This window comes from Agelaius phoeniceus, chromosome 3, assembly GCF_051311805.1.
Source record: "Agelaius phoeniceus isolate bAgePho1 chromosome 3, bAgePho1.hap1, whole genome shotgun sequence".
Classification (NCBI taxonomy): domain Eukaryota; kingdom Metazoa; phylum Chordata; class Aves; order Passeriformes; family Icteridae; genus Agelaius; species Agelaius phoeniceus.
In genome coordinates, this window is record NC_135267.1 from 75,291,256 (window position 1) to 75,312,387 (window position 21,132).

The window sequence follows — 21,132 nt, forward strand, 5'->3', positions numbered from 1 at the left end:
GGTAGACTCAGCAGGAAAGCACACTCTCAAGGCATGTTTTGCATATATCTACTCCTTCTTATAAACAGGAGCAAAGCTATGACAGAAACACAGGCTTCAGTACACAGGTTTTCATATACATCCATCATAGTGAAAAGAAAAGGATTTAACATTATCAGAATGAAACAAGAATTTGATACCGTTTCTTCTCCCATCTCAGATGTTGCTGACACTGATGTACTTTTGTGGGGAAATGCACATCTGCACTTTCTAAAACAAGTCATTTAAGTGAAAACATTTCCCAGTCACCACAGTGCTGTGTGATTTTTATGCACCTTCATATAAATATTCTTAGTTCACAAAGCTCATAAAAATATTCCCCGTAAACATTCAGGTCAGTGGTCAAACTGGATCAGCCCCATTTTATTTTTGCTAGAAAAGAGAATGTATTTTAAAGCATGCCAAATAAAATCACAGTCCTTGCAAGCCAGCATGTTTTTGCCTTGATTTTTAGTGAAAGAATGCAAAAGGAGCATGTCTATGAGCATCCAGGAAGTTAAGGGTGCAGTATGTGAATGCATTAAATGCCTGTTAGTCAATAAAAGTACATTACCATGCCACCCTCTGCATTGCAGTCTAACCCTCACTACCTGCACAGATCTCCAATGCAAATAAAGATGAACACTGGCTAAATCAGCATGCTGTAAAAACATAGGAAGAATTTATATTTCTTTCTTTCTTTTCCTGATATCCTTAAGCTAACTCTTTTTATTAGAAGATGTTTAGTTCAGAATGCCTGCTGACCCAGAAATTAGAGGCATATTTGGCAAGATTGAAATTAGTGTGTCTTTAGGCTTCACTTTAGGGAGCTGTTAAAGCCTGTGTCAAAGTTTAAGCATGGAAATAGTGCTTTTGACTTCAGTGGGACAACTCACCTATTTAGAGTTAGGTGAGTGTTTACACATCTTGCTGAATAGGTGCCCTGGGGCCCTCTAACCTTATATCCTGAAAACTTTTGCCATCCTTAACTAAGTTTCTTACAGTGCCATGAAAGGACCCTTTTTTCTTCCTCTTTTTTTTCCGGCATTGTGTTTTGTTCTCATTGCAGAAAGAGTCTTTGGGGGTTTTTTGCACTAACTAAACTTTTAAGTTACATCTGTCCAGGAAAAAAGATAGTGTCCTTCCTTTAAAATGCCTCAGGGTTGATCAGTAGAATTCTGCTGTAGGGCAGGATTTATACTTTATACTCTGGAACTGCACACTGGCATGTAACTGTTTCTGTTGAAAATACACTCCTTTTTCAAAGTAGACTCAGATCTCACATGCACCAGGATTTGCTTTATTTTTCAGAGAAGTATGGAATTTTGAAAACAGATATATCAGAGGGTATTATACACACAAAAAATGATGAAAAGACAAATCCACATATAAATGCTGGTTAAGAATCTGATGTGAAATGTACAGTGTTAAAAAAAGCAATGGAACAACAATTATCCAACTGGTGTAACTAGGGCTTTGAAGGATTAATTTCTTCCTAATGCCAGGCAAGTGAAAGAAGAAAATTATTATCCCTTGGACTAGAGGAAAATTAAAATGATAAATGGTTAAATCAACAAAACAGCACTGTGATTCAAAATATTTTTAGAAGTCAGCTGTGCAATCCAAAAATATGCCCAATAATAGCAGAAAAGGCCACAAGTAAAAATAAACTGCATATGTAAGAATGAAAGCAGACCCCGGAATGAAGGATTACAAATCACTTGGTGTAACCTGGCATACAAACAGAAAAAGTGGCTGTTTGGATATGCAAACATGATCAGCTATATTAAAAAGCTGTTGAAGAGAATGAAGTAAAAGATAAGCAACAATGAAGACCAAGAACCAAACTGGGAGGAGGGTCTGCAACTCTACTGCAACACTGAGGGAATTCACATTTAATATTAACAGTCAAGAAGAGAGTTTTAAACAAGATTATAATTAAATCTCCATGTCATGTGAACTTGCTGAGCATTATGAATTATAATGACGGCAGAAAAATATGCTGCAGAGCCAACATGAAATCAGGAGGACTAGAAGAAAGTGAGGTTATCTGGGGAAAAAATGCAAGCTGCAGCTGGTAGGAAGAAACAGGGAGAGCAGGGCAGCTGTGAGAGAGAATTAGGTACTAGTATCAGACTGACTAGTAGGCAGTTCTGAATTTTCATCAGTATGCCAATGAGTGAGACCCTTAGGTGTTAAAGAAGGTATTACTCAACATGGAGAAACAATCATTATTCTCCCTGGCTTCTGACATAACAGCACCAGGCATGCTGTGTCCTGGCTTTGTGTGCCTGATTTGTGGCAAGCATTCACCTGCAAACTGCTCTTAGCAGGAGCTGAGGGGAAAAGGGAAAATCAACACCAAGTGAGCACAATCCAGTACAAGGCCACAAGCCACCTCAGAGGAGGGTTGGACAAAGCAAGCCAAGGCTACAAGGGCATCAGAATGGTCATGACTCCATTTCCTCTTTGCCTGAACCCCAGCCCAAGCAGCCACCCTGGCTCCTTCCCTCAGAACTGAGAAAGGGTTTCGAAGTGAACAGGAAGATCTTGGCAGCAAGTTATTGATAGTTCCTCTGTGGGACAGCGTTCTGGTCTAGCTCCTCACTTTAGAACTCTTCCATCACGTAGCAGAAGCACCCACCATTCAAATTTGGCATCTCATTCTTAGAGACACCGAAATTAACAGTTTCATTTATTACCAAAGAGTCTTACACCAACTTTGTGTCCCTGAACACATGGAGGTGCAGCAACTCTCTGAGCACTGATCCCAGGCCAATCACACCCAGCCCATGTGCCCCCCAGATACCTCTAGCTATGATCTGTTGTAAACGTTGATCTTTTGCAATTCAAATTATTTCCTAGTGCTTCACCTTCTTCCCTGCTAATTAGGATGTCAAGCCTTTACAATAACACCAAATTGTATGACTTTTTTTTCTCTCCATTTTCTATTAGGCTTCCACATGCCCCTTTCTTTCTAAATAACTGATACCCTTGACCCTGTTTCCTGGCCTAACCCTTAGACTTCTGTCCCCAGACTTATTCTGACTACTGTGTGTCACTCTTTCTGCCTGCCTGACTCCTTCCATTCTCCTGCATATTCTATGCTTCTTGAGGACCCCATCTGTTCCACGCTTGCTCATGTGCTTCCCCAGTTTGCCTATCTATCCACCAATTTATGGATAAGCACAATTTTTTAAGTGGTCCAAAATAAAGGACTTTTAGCTACAAAGATTTCAGTTGGAGGGCATAAACTGGAGAGAGACAAGAATAAGCACTTTCATGCTAAGCTTGTGACAGTCCTTAGCAACGCCTCCTCCCTCCTCCCTTCTTCCCTGCAACCCCCACCACTTTGCTGGGAGTGTCACAAGAGAATCAATCTGCAACCCCATGAAAAATAAACAGAAATAAGCACAAAAACAGATGGGCATCTCTTAATCCCTTGTAGCTCAAGACAGGATTTTACTCATGTTTTTAGAAGATTCCCCCTTCTAAAGATTTCCATCAACTCAAATCTGGCTTTGTCGTAGAAGCGGTATCCATGAGAGCTACACTCTTACTTCCTTTTCCCTCTCCACTACCATGTAAGCTATAGTTCAAAAAGTCATTTTTTTCAATTCAAAACAAATCCTCTGACTTCAACAAAGAGCCATTTACACCAGTGATTTGCTTCTTTCTAATTAAATAATCCTCAAGACATCAGACCTTAAGAAGAATGTTTTCAAAGGCAGCTGTTCTGCTAATTAGACAAAACGCCTGAATGATGGCAATTTACTTAGAGTCACCTCACAGAGGGACACGCACACTATGATGTATTCTCAGGCACAGGACTAACTCTACTGTGTGCATGCAACCTAAGGGTTTACTGCACTTACAGGATATTCTTAATGATTGAATTTAACATTTACAAAAACTGGCAGAAGGCTCCAACCCACATTTTTACAGAAGCCTGTGCTGCTAAGCAGTGCCTCAGTCTTTTTACATAAAAGGATATGCTCAGTACATGTCCTGGGCATACAAAGAAAAAGAGACAGGTACAAAAAATGCACTTTGCCTTATCTTGAGTAAGATAAGCTTGTGTTAGACTTGGCTCAATCCACATGTGACTGTTCTGCATCCTCCAACTAACCTTCTAAATATCCACCAGATGTCAACAGCTCAGAGACCCCCTTAAACAGGGGGGTAAGATCCTTTGCAGGATCAGTGGCAAAAGTCTGGTAGGGTAGAACAACAAGACAACAAGAGGACAGAGAGGCTGGCTAGTAAATTTAGGATGCTGGTGCATGCACTGAGTTTCTGTCATGTCAAGGAACAGTCCTAAACAAATAGATTCATCCTCACCTACTGTCACACATGACAATATCAATACTGTCTAAAAACACAACTGAAATACAGGGAGCAAAGCCTAAGCAGGGAGACTTTATATCCGTACATAAGGAAATGCAACTGAAAACAGCCTCTGAATTATTTTTCACAGCAAAACATAAGCAAATGTGGGAAGCAAACTGCAATTTAGCTCTTGAAGTTGTGTGGTACACCAAAGTATTTTGTATACTTTGGACTTTATCCAAAGCAAACATTCAACTGCTTTTCTTTTAAACACATCTGGAGGTCAATAAATATTGTCCTTTCCCTAACATTAGTCCCACACAAACTGGCTAATATGCATCCACAAAGCAGGGAGTAAAGTAATATCTGTGGTCACATGAATTATCTGGCTTCAATTTCAATTCCTACCATAGATTTCCTGTTTGATCCTGTGTACAAGGGTTAACCTCTTTGTACATGTCCATCTGCCAAAGAGGGTAAATAACACCTGCCTCCTTTCTGGTAGTTTATGAGGCTCTGAGGGCATGTTTCTACCACAGGTGCAGGCACACCCAAGCTGTCTCCATATAAGGTGCACTTATTGTATTTCTCATTTTTCTAGAGATTCAAATTAGAATGCCCAGTATTCAATTTATCAAAGTGCTGAGTGCTCAGAACTGGAAAAGAAGTTAAAGGGAACTTTGGAAGCTAAGTTAAAGGGAAGTTTGGAACAGTTAGATGGATATATGTTAACTATATAACACTAAGTATGCTGAAAAAGAAGGCCAAAGGCATCTCCAGTGGGCACCCAAAATGAATGAGCATTTCTGTAATGAAAGTCAGTGCCTCAGGTCTTCCCTTCTTAAACAAGAGCAGCTTTATACCTTTTGGGATGTTGTAAAGACACAATTCATTCATTCATTCATACTGTAAGGCACTTAATAGCTAGAATGCTAAGTATAGTTTTAAAACACAAAAAAATTCTATTAGCAAAGCATAGCTTAAATAACCAGCAGTAAATAAAGCATAGGTTGGAGCATGAGGACAGAGAACATTAAGCAGTATCTTTCATTCTATACACTTATTGAGGAAAGGACCCATGGAACAACACTGTAATAATATCAGACGAATCAGAACTTAAATTAGATTATGTAGACAAATTGCTTTATTTTCTACTGTTTTGGTGTCTGATTTTGTAATCATATAATTCCTTGACTACAGCTTTTTTCCATTAAATTTCTTTAACTCAGGATCTGTAGGTGGAAAACAGAAATTTTATTCCAAGTCTTACATCAATCAAGAGCAATGTTTCTGAAATGAATGGAATTAAAATAATGTAAATGAAAAGTCAAACCTTTTGGTTCCTGAAAAGTGCAAGCAATATATAAGCATTTGGATTCAGTGTGCTAAAGTTGGGCAGCAAAACAAGGTGTTACATATAGACTGGTAACTTTTTTCAAGTAATTCTTAAAGTCGAGGGAAACTTTAGAGTATCAATATTGAACATTCTTCTCTGTAAGTAATTAAGAATAGCAGAAATTTTCTAATTCCCTGCTATGAAACTTTTACTTTTGCCACTACCCTTCCCCCACATAATCACATGGTTTTAAATCTGGAGGCGATTCACACCTTTAATGCTTTCCCCCAGAAATCAGATAACACAAGGTATTTGTTGAGTATTCTGAAAAGATTAAGTGAAATCATAAGGGTTCTATGGAAGAAAGTAATCAGTATAACACAGGAAATAATAAGGAAGCTGATTAGAATAAAGATACTGCTGTGATATAGCCCACTTGGGATTTCATGTATGAAAAGATAAAAAGATGAAAGAAGAACAAAGAGCTAGGGATAACAGTTCCTTGGAAAGGAAAGAAGGAAAAAAAAGAAAAAGGTATGACCTTATAATATCTAATTCTCTTATGAAGTATATACTAAATGGTTTGTAGTCGTGTTGGTGACTCGTTTTTGGTCATGTTAGAACATGGTTTGAATAAAATAAGGAACTGCACTGTATGTCTGTTTTAACAAGTACCAAGCCAAGTGATTGACAAAAATGTTTCACTCTCATACCTCTAATGGCATTTTGCAAAATTCTTGCCACATGCCACCCAGTGATGGTTGTTTGGTTCTTTGCCCCTCTCCATCTGAGACGTGGCAGGATTTCATGCTGTCTTTTGTCAGCACCTTCAAGAGCATCTCAGTGTTGAACTTAATTTTTCATTCCACCTTGTAGCTGTGTTCAGTCATCATGGCACTGAGGCATTGTTCTGTGCAGGTGAGCCCCATGAGAAGAATGGGTAGGGAAAAAAGCAAAAGTATTCATTACAGAGGAAAAAAAAATCAAAACAACAACAAAAATAAAAAACATTACTAAGATGATGTTATACAAGTCATACCACATACACACTTTAACTAAGCACTGTATGAGCACTAGCCATTCTTGTTCCATCTGCAGCTGGAGACATTTGTGAATATTCCTACACAATTTGTCAGAGTAGGGCCTCTTGGGACCCCTTCTGACAAGCTCAACTTTGCAAGGTAAATACTGTTCTCAAATCTTCAAGTTACAGGAAAACTGTTCAAAGTGACACAATGAAAGCGAGGCTTGGGTCTTACTGAGACTATAAAATGTGTTGTACAGGACTGTAAACAAACACATGAATAATTTGCCCCTCTGCCCCACAAAGAAGGAGGATTTGGCATTGCTCTAGTACTTCTAACACTCCTAAAACTGGAGACTGGTACAGGAAAAGATAAGCTGGCTGCAGTCTCAGTGGTGGACACAGCCACCCACACGTGGTGTTGAGAAGAGACTACGTGACGAACAGATGACAGCAACTGGTTCCCACTCACCCAACTCCTATCTCAGCACAAAAACAAGTAGCATTCAAATTAGAGGTGCTAGCTTTTAAAGATATGCCACAGTTTGAAAGGAGGATAACCATGGACAGATGGGCTTTGCATGTGATCTCTGCTTCATGGAGAATAATACACCTTCCTGGACATTACATCAATCAAGAGTGTGGCACACAGTGATCTTGGGATTTGTAGATACTTCCTATTTCTGTGTAGACAGCAGAAAAGTTATGTCTCCTGTAGCATAGTCTCTACTGTGTTCATCAGACTCTTGCTACCAGGGCTTCTTGTCCCCTACTGCATCACTACAGATTATGCATTCTGTCTTTGCTGCTTGCTAAGCAGCTACCTCTGAAGAAGCTGCAGCTGCCTGTCGTGGGAGCTTTAAATGCTGGCATTTCTTGGTAGCAACAGCACTACATTCTTGAATTTCCATGGCCAACTGTGTTTTCATGTCCCATTCAAACCACGTCCTGAGCCCTTCAAATGACTTTAGGGAGGGATGAACTACATCTTAACCTCACAAGACACAACTCTGCCCTGCTTCCAAAGTGAGACTCAGCAATTCAGTATAAGACAGCGAACTTGTGCAGTGAGATCCCAAGATTGGGTCGGTTTCTGGAGAGCAAGATGAGTGCCAGTGCTGTGCCTCTGCCTGGCAGGAGGCACCACCAGCCAGGAGGAGAAGGGATAGAGTCACAAGCGCCACGTTCTTGCGATGGAAGCGTTATTATACCCGCGAGCGCTCTTCGCACCATGTCCTCGCATCACTTTAATTTACAGCGGCAGCATTAGGACGACCGGCTCAGCTCCGGTCTCCGCAGCATCTCCGAGCACCGCTCCTGGCCGGAACGGGCGCTCTCACCCCGGCGCTCTATGCCGGTTCGCCGGCCCCTGTCTCTGCCGGGAGAGGGCGGGCACCCCATCCCTTTTCGCTGCTGGGGCGGAGGACGAGGCGAGGGCAGCCTCCCGGGCAGAGGCAGGGACAGGGATGGGGCAGGCAGGAGCCGCCCCCGCGCGGGGCGGAGGGAGCGCTGGGTACTGGCTCCTAGCCCCGCGTATCCACCCGGGAGGTGGCCCCGGCGCTGCCTGGAGCCGCAGCCGCTTCCCTTCGCTCCCGCCCTCCCTCTCTCCCTCCCCCGTCCCCACCTCTCCTCCAAAACCGCAGGAGTCGCTACGGCTCCGCTTCACTCTCTCCGGTGCCAGCGGCGGAGGGGGGCGAAGGGCCCTCAGCGCAGGCACGGCCCGGGGCGGGAGCAGCCCCGCATCCTCCCCGCCGCCCCCCTGCCATGGCCGGTGTCGCGGCCCAGCGCTGACGATGCTGCTGGGCACCCCACGGCCGGGCGGCTGGGATCGCAGCCGGGTGGGCGAGAGGCTGCAAGCGGCCCTCGCCGGCCTCCAGGAGCTCCAGGTGCTTCGGGAGAAGCAGCGGGAGCTGGTGCGGGCCGCCCTGGCCATGCCGCAGCGGCCGGTGGCGGGCGGAGAACAGCAGCCCCTGTCCGCCCACAGCAAGGAGCACCGTCTGGAGGTCACCCTCTCCGCCCTGAAGGAGCAGCTGGTAAGGCACCGCAGTGCACGGGACGCCCCGCTGCCCGGCTCCGTGAGCCCAGCCACGGTGCCGAGCGCGGCGGACGGAAGCGCCCCTGGGCTGTCAGACACCCGGCTCCCCTTCGGGAGCCGCCGGCGCCGTACCGGCACAGAGGGCGGGCGGGCGCTGCAGCCGCGGCCCCTGCGCTGCTCCCGCCCCGCCGGCCGCGGTTCCTCCGCGGGCAGGAGCGAGCGGCCGGGCCGGGGCGGTCGGGACGAGCCCCGCCGCAGCCGCTGTAGCGGGCGGGCGCTGCCGCGGCTCAGGCGGGGCTCGCCCGGGCGGCCCGGAGCGGGCAGTGCCGGCGGCGGGCGCCGTGCCAGCGGGAGCGGTGGGGAGAAGTTGTTAACCCGGCACCGCTCATTCATCGGAGCCGAGGAGTAGGCGATAATTAACTTCAGTAATACAGCGCTCACCTCTCAGTGGCAGCAGCCGTTTGCATAGGAGATCAAGAGACACGCGGGCTGGGATACACCTGCACAAGCGCTCGGGGGTTTGGGTGGGTGGGTGCGCGCACACCTCTGCGCCTCCACCTGGGAGCGCGCACCGCTGTGCGCCAGTGGGAGCCCATCCGTCAGGAAACGCTTCGTGGGACGGGAGTACTTTGTTCTTTCCACGGATTGCATGATCAAAAGGGAAGAATAAATGAATGCCAGACCTTGTATTTGAAGTGCTGCACCGGCCACTCACACAGAGGTTTTTTTGAAACTAAAAAACAATTCTGATTTGTAGCTGAACCGAGTTTCATAGTTGAGACAATAATCAAAGGGTAAAGGGCTTTAATCTCTAGTATAGGCAATTACGCACTTCAGTAAACTCAGACTTAATTCAGAATCCTTTTCCTCGCTGTACTGGTGCAAGTCTTGGCCATCAGTTATCCATCAGGTGTGAAAACAGAAGGGTTATTCACTCCCCGTAGGCAGCTTTCTTAGGCAACATCTCAGGATAAAATGGGCTTTAACCTTCAGGGAAACCTAGCCAGCACTGTGTGAAAACACAGCGACGGGCATATCTTGATAAAATTAAGAAAATACAAGACAAGGGGACAGCCAGCCACTTGATTACCCGTCATTGATAGTCTTAAGTAATGGCTCTACTTTTTTTTTTTTTTTTTTTAATTGAGCAAAAGAATTTAAGGCATTTATTGCCTGTTTGAGGCCAGTGGGGTAACAGAATCACACAATGAGCTCTGATGATAGAGACTGTACTTCTTTTTGTGTCAGCTGTCGTGCTGTAATTACTCATTTGTCGTAATATTTTTCAAATAAAATATTAAAATAGAAGATGAATTTGTCAGGATTTTACTTGCACCTTACAAGGCTGGCTTTCCAAGAACGTGGGAGAAACTAGCTATTAAAATGGAAGGAAAAAGAGGCTGCCCTTTAATTGCTGCCCTTTAGAAATGCAGTTGAGTGGACTCAGGAATAACTCTGCACACCTCCAGAGAGGGACGATTTCACCAGTAGGTGCCAGTGCAATTATAGGAAACGTGTCTCTTGGGATGCCTGGGAGGGAAGTGTTCATAAAGATTCAGAATGACTCAGAAGTACATAAATCCAGGTATAGGTTCTTCAGCAAAAATACAGTTGTGCTTAAAGTAGTAATACAGAGCTCTTCTGATTGACCCGTGGCTGCTGGAGGCTTTTCAAACTGTACTGTTCCTGGTAGCTTTATTGGTTTTTTTTCCCCCCTACAAATTGCAGATGTGTATCTGAGTAGAGGTACATACCTCAAATTTCCTTAATAGCAAAGTAAACCCAGTTGAAAACAGGCTTTTCACAGTCATTTTAGAAGTAGTTCACAGATCTCAGTGACCACAGGCTGAAAACTTTCCCAGTGACTCATGAGCAGTGTATTGCACTTAAAACCCATGAAAGTTCTGTTCATGATTGCAGGAAATGAAGTTAAAACTGAAAACAACAGAAAATGCAAAGCACAGCATTACACAAGGAGTGATAGATCTTCAGCAGCAACAACAACTGTTGTTGTTGGCCCATGGAGGGCACAGTATGTGATTGCTGCTCTATAAACTTTCAGATTGAGAAACTCATTAACAGTGTAAATGTAACTTTTCCTTGCAGTGCACCTTGCTCCAGATTTCAAGGAGGACTGTAGCCCTGAGCTTTAGTGTGGTCACAGTTTAATTCATAAAAAGTTTGGTCCTCACAACAGAGAATGAGAAAGCTGTGTCAGCTGAAAGTGGCTCAAGGCATCTTAGCAATGGAAACAAGGCAGATAAAAAGTCAAGCCAGGCTTCTTCTATAATGGTAGGGTGAGAAACAGGAGAGCAGAGGCAGAAACCTTAAGGACTTGATCTGACTACTGGGAATAATAGAGCAGAGCCATCAAATGTCATAGACACCACATGTGGATGCCATGCCAGAATCTCAGTCTCTTCCCCAACAACATTTACCAGAGACAGTGATCAGCTGGCCTTCTAGCACTCTGCTCTAGGCAGTCTGCTACCTCTAACATTCATGCCCTTTTTTGCCCTAACCAGTGGCTCTTTTTGGTGGCCAAGGTTTTTCTGGCAACTGAGAATTACTACAGCACAGGCAGGGTCAATTCTGTAGCAGAAGAGGAGCAGAGTTAAGTGATGCCACCCACTATCAGAGATCCTGAAGGTGCTAAACTTCTCTTAGCCAAACATCATGGTGACAAAGAGGAAAGAGATGCAAATTCAGGCTAATGCAGAGAAAAATCCATGATTGCTGTCAGTGTAGGTGGATATCAAAGCCTGCAACATCCAGTATGTTCTCAGCTCTTTCCTCAGAGGACATATTTATAAACCTTATTTTATTTTATTTGAATCTGATTATTTTGTTTTGCAAGCTTTCAGGTGATTTATGATGTTATAAAAATGTGAGAAGGGACACATTATACTGAATAGATAAAAGCAAACAGTTGGTACCCTGCATTTTACACAGACTTTTTTTTCCCCTTTAGGTAATTTTAAATAGAAGAAAACATGTTTTAAACCAGGGACTTAAATGGGTGGTATGGTGATACTCCAGATTTGCCTCCCCAAAACTGCAGCCCATTGGTAGTACATGTTGACTGGGAACGTTTGGTCCCACACTGTGTAATGTGCAGGAGTCTTCACCGCTGCATTGCCCAAAGCAGACAGACGATTTTACCTGCAAGGTTTTGTCACATGTAAAATTCATGTGGTGAATAGAGGAAGAGTGTATTTAGGGGTTACTGTTTTGAGTGCTGCCCAGCGTGGGTATTGGAGGGATAACAGTTTGAAACAAACACACCGGAAAGGTCATTCTTATCCAAATGGTTTGAGGAATGGTTTGCCTTTCTTCTTAGAGTGCAGAAGTAGTTAACTGAAAGATCAAAGCTGGGTCAGTGGCTGGAAACATGAAAACCCAATGGTGTGAGGCACCATAAAAGGGTTAAAAACGATGATGTAAATCATGTGTGTTGGTTAAAATGCTGTGAAAGCGCAGACAGAACCTGGAGGTATAATAAATAATGTTTGAGTACCTGAGAGCCTTGTGGCCTCTCTGTCATTAATCAGAAACCACAGACTGAGGGATTGGCTGGCAAAACATTAATCATTAAGCAATTAATTCCAGCCATGGAAACAAAACTTTGTGATTTCCTGAGTAGGTGGGATTGAAGAAGGCATGGCATGGTTTTGCTTTTTTACCACAAAATAAAGAAGTACTGAGGAGGTCATACATCCATCATTCAGATGGAATAGAAAATCTCCTTTATTATGCATTTCTTCCCTTCTTTTTTGTTTATGTGAAACAGGAAGTGGGAAATCAGGGAAAATCACTGTGGATTTCCCTAGGAAGCAGTAATGAGCCTCTTGAGTTTTAACTTTTCTAGATGTGTGACTCTAACAAAAAGGGCTTTATTTCTTGTGTCTTATATGTTCCTCCAGTCCTCTTTAAAAGCATGCTAAAAATAGATTTTTTTTCTTCTCAGCAGCATCACCAGCCTCAAGAGTTCTCTTGTGAAACTCAGGGCATCTGTCTTTTTTTTCCTACAATTTATAATAATTTACTGATTACCTTAGGATCTTAGCTTTTTTTTCTTTTAGTATTTATCGCTATGGAGAAACCTATGCAAATGTTAAAAGCTGAATAATTCTTACAGAAGGAAGGAGGTAAAAACATGTGCATACCGATCTTGATTTTCTGTATGTCATTTAATTTTAAGATACTTTAATTGGTTCAAAGGATATAGATTTTTTTATTTTTATATATTTGAGGTTGGAAATGCTGCTAGAGCTTCCACTTGTGTTTTTAAATATGAAATGGACACATAAAGAAGAATTTTAATAATGTTTTTCTTACCATTACTGAGTTGAAACCCATCCCCTTGAGGGCTGAGCGCTACTTTACAACCAACTTCAAGAGACCACCTTTCTATAAAGTACTGTAGGATGGATGGTGAGGTGTGATATAATTAGAAGCTGCCTAAATAGTGGCAGGGCTTTAGATAACTTGCCAGGTGCCATGTGAGAAGTTTGTGACAGAAACCAACTGTGGTTCTTTGGCTGGTACCTCACGCCTGGCCATCTGCCTTGCCAAGCTGACGGCATAAACACTGGGGGAGCAACTGCAGGAGCTGTTACCTCAGATCAGCCTGGTCTCTGACTGCAGTAGGCAACACATCTAGTTGCTGGCTTCTGAAGGATTATTCATCATTTGTTTTAAATACAGTAATTTCCCCACTATATTCAAATGCCACCTTCTCCTTCCAGGAAATGGGTGGAGATATCTGGCCACAAGACAAGCAAGGAAAACCTGCAGTAAAATAGATGTCACAATTCTTGCATTGCATCCTTTCAACTATAAAGACGTGTCATCAAAGCCAAGGATTTTACTGGAGTGGGCATGCTGCCTTTACTTGGTAGGGCAATAAGATGCCTCAGCCACAGTGGTTTCCTTTCATCTGGCAGATCTTAAGAGTTTATGCAGACATAAGGTTTACATCCTCTTCTGCTCAGATCCAGCATATGGCAACGTGCAGCGCAATAAGGATATGTTAATTAAAAGACTTTTGTCATATTTAGAGGTACAGTTCCTGCCATGGGTATAACAAAAAAGCCAAAAGTTAAAGTACATTCAGAGTGAGTTTTGAGAACATGTTTAGCTGGGCAGAAGACAATATATATGAAGAAACAAAATTTTTTGTCCTTGTCCATTAGGTCAGTCTCATTACAGAGAGCCAACTGCAACAGTCCCTAGCTAAGGAAAACACTTCATGAGAGTAGAATCTTGCTGGCACAGATGGCCTGAATTCATGCATTGCTGCTGAGATTCTAACTGTGATTATTCTTCATTTCCTCCTTCTTGTCTTGATTTAGTCTCGTTTGAGGAGACAGGATGTCGGCTTGAAAAGCCACCTGGATCAGCTAGACCAGCGAATAAGTGAGCTGAAATTGGATGTCAGTAAGACCTCCAGTGAATACTTGGATAGTGACAGCCGGCCCAGCTCAGGTAATGTGCACTTGGCTGTTTATTCCCAGGAGTATGGTGCTAGGAGAATTGAAGAGTGTCCACTGCTAAGCAAAACTCTCTGTATTATTTGGTCAGAAACGGTGCCCCATGGCTGAGGTGGATAGTAGTCATCTGGCACAGAGTGGGCTCACAGAGCTGGAATTTCCCTGCAAAGTTGATTTAGTTAGAAAGTGCTCACTCACTCAAGCAGTATTCTTTCTGGATTGTTTAATCATTTTTTAATGAACCTTGTAGCCACACATGGAAGGAGAAGGAGACAGATTTACTTATTAATTACCTTCTGCAGTGTAGAATGACCATTAGTAAAATGGCTAGACTACTTAAAAGAAGTGGAGACTAATATCAACACTCTGCTTGAATCCAGGGAGGATTCTGAACCTCACTAGGACTTTGAAAATCACTATTGCAGTGCTCCTGTCAAATGAATTTATGTAGAGGCAAAACAGCACTATTAAAAGACATTGAGAAAAACTACCCCAACAGAGTAGAGCTCTCATGGACAGAAAGATACTGAGTATCAAGTTTCTGGTCTGATTCACAGAGAGAGCTGTACTTCAGACTTTTATAGGTAGGATGTCTGTCAAAACCGGTTTCTGTTATCTAGTCAGACACAATGACAGTAGTTCTTTTAAACAGAATTTTTGCAAAGCCTCAAGTCTTCAGTGAGACAAGTGGATTTTTTTTTTAAAACAACATACAGATTTGTAGCCTGGTACTTAAAAGGCATGTAAAAAGTGCAAGTTTCTGTTGTGTGTTTAAGTTCAGGAGTTGTTCACTTAGGCACAGTTCAAAAGAAAATATTCCTTCTCTGTTACAGAGAGGAATAATAAAATTTCCTACCTTGAATTTATACGAAGCCTTTTTTAACGCTTCCAGAATTACTGAAAATTATCTCAATACCTGGAGAGAGAAGATAGTCTCCATTCTCTGCCCTCAGACATTCCAGCTGTTATAGACTTGGCAGCTCTGATCACAGGCTAGTTTTGCTCTGTCCAATCCACTCATCTAATCCGTGCTTGTATGCACCTAGTACAAGTTACAACAGTGTCAGAGGGCCCTGTCTTACACCATTTGCATCATAATCCCCAAAGAGATTCCCCAGTGAAGAACTGGGCATGATGGTGCAGCACTTCATCCCACCCACCCTCAGAACTAAACAGGCATGTGTGTGCCAAGCTGGCTCAGGGCCTAAGTAAATATGTAGAAGCCCAGTAAAGGTTGGCTGAATTAGAGTATACCTCTGTTGATGTTACCTTAATAAATGATCATAAATTTGGGCTTGTGGCACATAGCAAATGAAGATCTATTTTATTCTCTGCACTTTTCTTCTACAGAGCATGTTTAGTTGCTGTAAATATGAAATATCCTATTTATTTTTACTCTGCAGGATTCTATGACCTGAGTGATGGTGGTTCTTGTTCACTCTCCAATTCTTGCACCTCTGTGTACAGTGAGTCTATCTCCTCCTCCCACACCAGTCTCTTACCCAGCTCTCAACACCCTAAAGCAAGGCTCAGTGTGTTTGATTACCGACCCAAGTCTGCAGATGAAACTACTGTGCACACCACCAGCTTCCAGCAGCAGGGAGCCTATGGCAGCGATGGATGTCGGATTGCAGCCAGCAGAGATGTTTCTGGGACTCCTGCCAGGTCCAGACCAAGGCCAGTTTCCACAGGTAATTAATAGCAGAACTGGGTACTTCATTCAAGAGAAGGGCAGATTCCTGGTTATTACTGTTAGGACCTTGTTCAGCCATGTGTAATCAATATATAGTTCTCAATTTCAATATACAAAGTGAGAGTGGCTCAAAATCACAGAGCCATACCATTTACTATCCCACTTCCCCGTGTCTCCATACTCCAGATATTTTTAAACAGTAACAAATACTAGAATGAATCAATAAAAAATATGTGGATGAGACAGTAACAAATACAAGGACCTATGCATCCAGAAATGGAAAAATAATCTAGTGCATGAGATAAAATTGTAAAGATTATTGAGATATTTTTTTTAAGTTTCAGTATTTGAAATATCTTGTATGAAAGTGCAGGGATGTATGAAAGATTTCAAGTAAACTCAAAATTCCCTGTTTACACAAATTAACGTTGATTCAAACAATGACTCTTTTTCATAATTTATGATGTACAGTTAAGGACAAAAAATTCCAAAAGTTAATTGACTATCTAGAGAGTAGTCATAAGCCTAAAAGTGGATCAGCCGTTAATTTGCATCATACCTTCAATGAAATGGACAAGTCTATTAATTTTCCATATCTCTTGTTTACCTTCTGTAAAGTGACATTGTATCACTTTTTATCACAGATTCTTCCATAGCCTCAAAGCACTCTGGTGTTAGAGTGATCCAGCAAGATGTGTAGTGGTTCCATGATAGAAACAGGGAAGTTATGGGGAACATAATTTCAAGTATTGTGCCACTCTTGAATCATTCCCACAGCTGCTTTACCTGAGCTTAACTCACCTCTGGCTTGCTTGGAACAGAAACAAAGACCACCTATTCTATACTTAGGTGTGTAGACACACCTGAAGGGATGACAGTAATTACAGCATAAAAGCAAAGTCTTTTCAAGGCTTGTCAAAGGCTGGGGATGAAGCTGAGCTTAATGACCCATGGCTTCCATGTTCAGATTGCAGACATTTTGCTCTCAGAAACTTTCCTTCCTTGAAACATGTTGCTGAGACTCCAGGGGCTTTATGTTTGGTTGTTTTTTTTTAATATAGACTAGCACAAAAAAGCTGATACTGAGCAGGGATGTGGGAGAGAGACTGCAGACCTCCTTCAGCTCTTATTCCTGGCTAAAGCCTCTTATTTCCATCACAGTGAAAAACAAAAGTAATGGGGTAGTAGTGGGTATAGCTTTGAAGAAACAATTCTTACAAAGTTGACCACATTGCAGGAAGTGAAGCAAGATTTTACTTCAGAAAATTATCATTTGGAGAGGGGAAGAAATTTATCTTTTCCTCTCCTTAGAAGAAATTGCAAATACAGACCAATTGCCTTTTCTTTCATTGGCAAGTAGAAAGCTTGCTGAGACATTGCAAGCACAACATGCTTTTGACTCCTTCCTGGTTTGTTTGCAAAAGAGCACAGCATTACACGCTGCCAACAATTTCCTAAAGAATTTTTGTTATGAAATTAGGTTGTTAGGTTGTCATCCTAACCTTTGTTGTGGCAGGTCTGTGCATGGGTAGGACAATGCAGACCACCCCAGAATTTTGCAGTCTTCTGAAAGCTTGCTGTGACAGGACATAGATGGTCATCATGTGACTGTTCACATAGTTTGTAAATGATGTGGTTAAATGGGATGGTTGAGTTTCATGATAGCATAGAGCACCCACGACATTGGTTAGCTGAGGATTTGTTGGCACTAAAGTCTGCTTTGTAGTACAGAAAAATCCAAGCTAACTGGTTCCAGAATTCTTGATCCCAGAGGTAACGCAGCACCATAGTGCTCTGTTGAATGACATGTCTGGATGGAACAACCTTTCTTCACACAAGAACACAGCCGCTCCTCTCTGTGCACAGGAGATGCTGCTGGGAGGAGGGTGCTGCTGTCAAGAAGAGTAAATTACAGCACCTTTGACAATACTCCAAATTTTGGTGTCTATAAATGTCATCTTCAGGGACTGCACTCGCCACATGCCTGAGTAGTTAGCCTTAGATTTTATTCCTCTGTGAAAATAAAGATTCTTCAGTTCATTCTTCTATGACTTCTCTGTTAAGATCTAAAAATAATCCCTTGGTTTTGTCTACTTGGATTCCTGCTGGTCTGTGACATTTTAGGACTTTTTTGTATATGCACAGATTTACTTTCATCCAAGTTAAATTTCCTGCAAAGGTAAGAGTTTTATTATTGGCATTAAAAGGCATTTTAAATTCTGTTAGGCTTAGGTGATAAAAGCTTTAAAGTAGTTCATTGACCTTGGAAGACTGAAATTACTTTCTTTATCCATGCTACTGATTTTAGTAAAAGCTATCACATCTCTCTGATATAGCACTTCTAGCATGAACCAGGTTGAATGTAATTGTCTGAGATTTAATTAGGTTGTTTATTTTCATCCACCATATAGGTGACTTGGAAAGACTTATTCCAGCGGACACTAGATTTCAGAAAGAAATGGATCCCAAATCCATGTTGCCTCTGTGCCATAATGGAGACATGCACTTGTTCAGCATGGACCCCAAATTCCAGAATGACTTGGTCTCCAAGAACGGCATTGATGTGTATCCTTACCCAAGCCCCCTCCATGCAGTGGCTTTACAAAGTCCCCTTTTCTCCCTGGTGGGAACATCCCCAAAATCAGACTTCCAAGCTCCTCCCAGCAAACCTATGCCTAGTACAACAGGTCCCAGCTTGATTAAGACTAGGCCAACCACTGAGGTCAAGCCGGGGGGTTACATCAATAAATTGCTGCAGCTGACGAGATGCAAAGGGAGCAGTCGGGCTGAGGCCAGTGAGTGGGTTTCACCAAAGAGCCAGCCAGCTGCAATGCACCAGAGATTCATTATAACCCCCAGCACCGGTGGAGTGAAAATTAACAGCACCAGTAGCCAGCTGGAAAAACAGACGAGTTCTCTGGAGAGTAACAAAGCTGAAGGGAAGCTGTCAATAGAGGTGCCAGAGGGGGAATGTGCCAAGCAGCAGGAGACCATGAGCTGTATGAATGAAGAGCAGTCATCCACTCAGCCTGACACAGAGCCATCAGCTGTGAATAGTTGTTATCCAGCCAAGTCAGCAGCAAGGGGCTCTCCTCTGGCAGAAGAAACAGACAGCAGCATGGAGCGTAGTTTGTCTTACTCACAGCTGTGTCAAGAGGACTCTAGCCCAGACACCTGGAATGCTAAAGTTGTCCCACCCAAAAAACTGCCCATCAAAAGGTGTGGCAATGCCAAATTGGCTTACACTGGGGGTCATGAACGAGTGGCACGAGCTGAGTTTGTCCATGCTCAATTTGTCCCTGCAGAATCCCATCAAGTCCGGGTAAAGTTTGCCAGCTCCAAAACAAAGGCAGTGAAGATAAAGAGGAGGAACAGTGAAAAGGTCGTTCGGCCTGGAAAGCAAGCCTTCTTCATGGAGAAGGTGAGAGGGTCTCATGGGGCCACCAAGCTGCCTGTTGAGTGGAATCAGCTCCAAAGACCACAAGGAATGAAGAGCCTCATGCGGAGACCTTCATATTCTGGTGACATGGCTGGCAGATCATGCTCAGAGTCCAGTCTGCTCCCAGTGCAGGTCAGGCTCCCCACTGTTCCGTCCAGGCCAGAGCTCTACGGAGCCTCTGCCAATGCACTGTATTCCCTGGAAGCAGCTTGTGCAGACACAGGCAGCAGGAAGAAGCAGCGCAAGTGGCAGTCCACAGTGGAGATCTCTGCCAAGGCCCAGCCGGCCGGCCTGGCTCCCAGCTTTGGCCTGGGAGCGCCAAGGCAGCCAGCGAGGAGAGCCGGCGTTCTGCGCACCGTCAGCACGAGGGCTCGCTCCAAGGGGCAGCAGCACGGAGATTGTGCCAAGAGCGAGTCAGACCACTCTGAGTACTCTGCAGAGTGTGCCTCCCTCTTTCACTCCACCATCGCAGAGACCAGCGAAGGGGAGGTCAGCGATTTCACAACCAACCGGTTCGGGGACAGCGAGTCCAGTGAAGGTGACTGGGATGGCAGCAGTAACAGTAGCAGCCTTGCTCTTGACTATGATGAGGGGGATGAAAGTGAGCTGATTTGGCCTGAAGGTTCAGTCAGACAATCCGTGACTGTCCAGGACTCTGCCAAGCCTCTTCCTCCAGTGCCCAAAATCTGTCGCATCAAAGCTTCAAAGGCACTAAAGAAGAAGATAAGGAGGTTCCAACCTGCCTCTCTGAAGGTCATGACCATGGTGTAAGGGAGAGCAAGCATCTATTTCTTACAGTGGGACATCTTGCTGGATGTCTATTTGCATTTGCAAAATAAAAGGACTTTCTTAAAGGAGCTGTGAATAATCCCTAAGTCTACACAAGGGATCTCGTTTGTTAATGCCTGGACATAAATGTCACTGTATGTAATTCCCTCTTTTGCCATTTATTCTGTAAATATGAAGCTCTGTGTATATTATGTGATGACTTTTTTATTATCCAAAAGGGTCACGTGGTGAAAATGAAAACAACCTCCCCTGTAAGATTTTACAGGCAGGCCCTTGGTGGTTTTTTAACCATATGCACCCACAGAATCAGTCCAGACATAAAGACTTGCTAAGAAGAAAGTGTACTTCCCTCTTGCAGTCTGACGTCTGTATTAACCATCTAGCTGTTATTGTGGTCATATGGAAAAACTCTGTTTCCTACAGTTTTATTTTATTTCAGATCAGCCATCCTATACCTTCTCCCAAACACTGGGAGGATGAATCTGCTCTTCCATAAAAACATAGTATGCTTAATCAAGAAGGCAAGTGTATTTGTGAATGAGAACAAGACTTCAGTTTGCTTCATTTTTTTTTTTTTCAAAATAGCATAGGGTTGTTTTTTCAACCCCCCTCTTTACGATGTTCCATGTTATTGTTCATTTGTTGAATGGATGAAAGAACATGAGGGCCACATGCCACAGTGTGTGATTAGCTGGGACTGAGATAATAGCTTTGCCCCTGAAGTTGCAAACTCAATAAATACTATTTAATGTACTGAAAATTATGCTTGTCTTACTTTTTGATGTCTAAAGAAAATTATTCTGGTCTCTGATATAAAATAGTTCTATGTTTTTATGATCACTGTGCAGAGGGGTTCTTTTCTATTTTCAGAGGATCACTGTAGCTCAGTCAGAACCAGGGTCCACTCACCCTCTACCTCAGGAAAGCTTTTTCAGCACCTGCTTCTAAATGAAAGAATTGAAAATGGTATTTTTATT

The 21,132-nt window shown here is 43.1% G+C and overlaps 1 protein-coding gene and 1 long non-coding RNA gene across 2 annotated transcripts in view; one reads left to right on the forward strand and one right to left on the reverse strand.

Annotated features, from left to right (window-relative positions):
* Nucleotides 1-9,267, reverse strand: part of LOC143693580 (uncharacterized) — a 31,438-nt gene extending 22,171 nt beyond the window's left edge. Inside the window, exons 1-2 of the long non-coding RNA XR_013181415.1 lie at nucleotides 9,184-9,267; nucleotides 6,397-6,593 (exon numbers count right to left, since the gene is read on the reverse strand). This is a non-coding gene — a long non-coding RNA (uncharacterized LOC143693580). The remainder of the gene's footprint in view (nucleotides 1-6,396; nucleotides 6,594-9,183) is intronic.
* DACT2 (dishevelled binding antagonist of beta catenin 2) lies at nucleotides 7,886-20,915 on the forward strand. The gene is made up of 4 exons (XM_054630295.2): nucleotides 7,886-8,740; nucleotides 14,097-14,229; nucleotides 15,638-15,925; nucleotides 18,339-20,915. The coding sequence occupies exons 1-4, from the start codon at nucleotides 7,901-7,903 to the stop codon at nucleotides 20,135-20,137; spliced, it is 3,060 nt and encodes a 1,019-aa protein (XP_054486270.2). The 5' UTR covers nucleotides 7,886-7,900; the 3' UTR covers nucleotides 20,138-20,915.
* Nucleotides 20,916-21,132: the final 217 nt, after the last annotated feature.

Excerpts from the sequence above, each read along its gene's own strand:
- DACT2 (XM_054630295.2), top strand. The coding sequence starts at position 7,901 with ATGGAAGCGTTATTATACCCGCGAGCGCTCTTCGCACCATGTCCTCGC. Across the intron at positions 14,230-15,637 it reads TGACAGCCGGCCCAGCTCAG|GATTCTATGACCTGAGTGAT; the intron begins GTAATGTGCACT and ends TTTACTCTGCAG. Across the intron at positions 15,926-18,338 it reads ACCAAGGCCAGTTTCCACAG|GTGACTTGGAAAGACTTATT; the intron begins GTAATTAATAGC and ends TCCACCATATAG.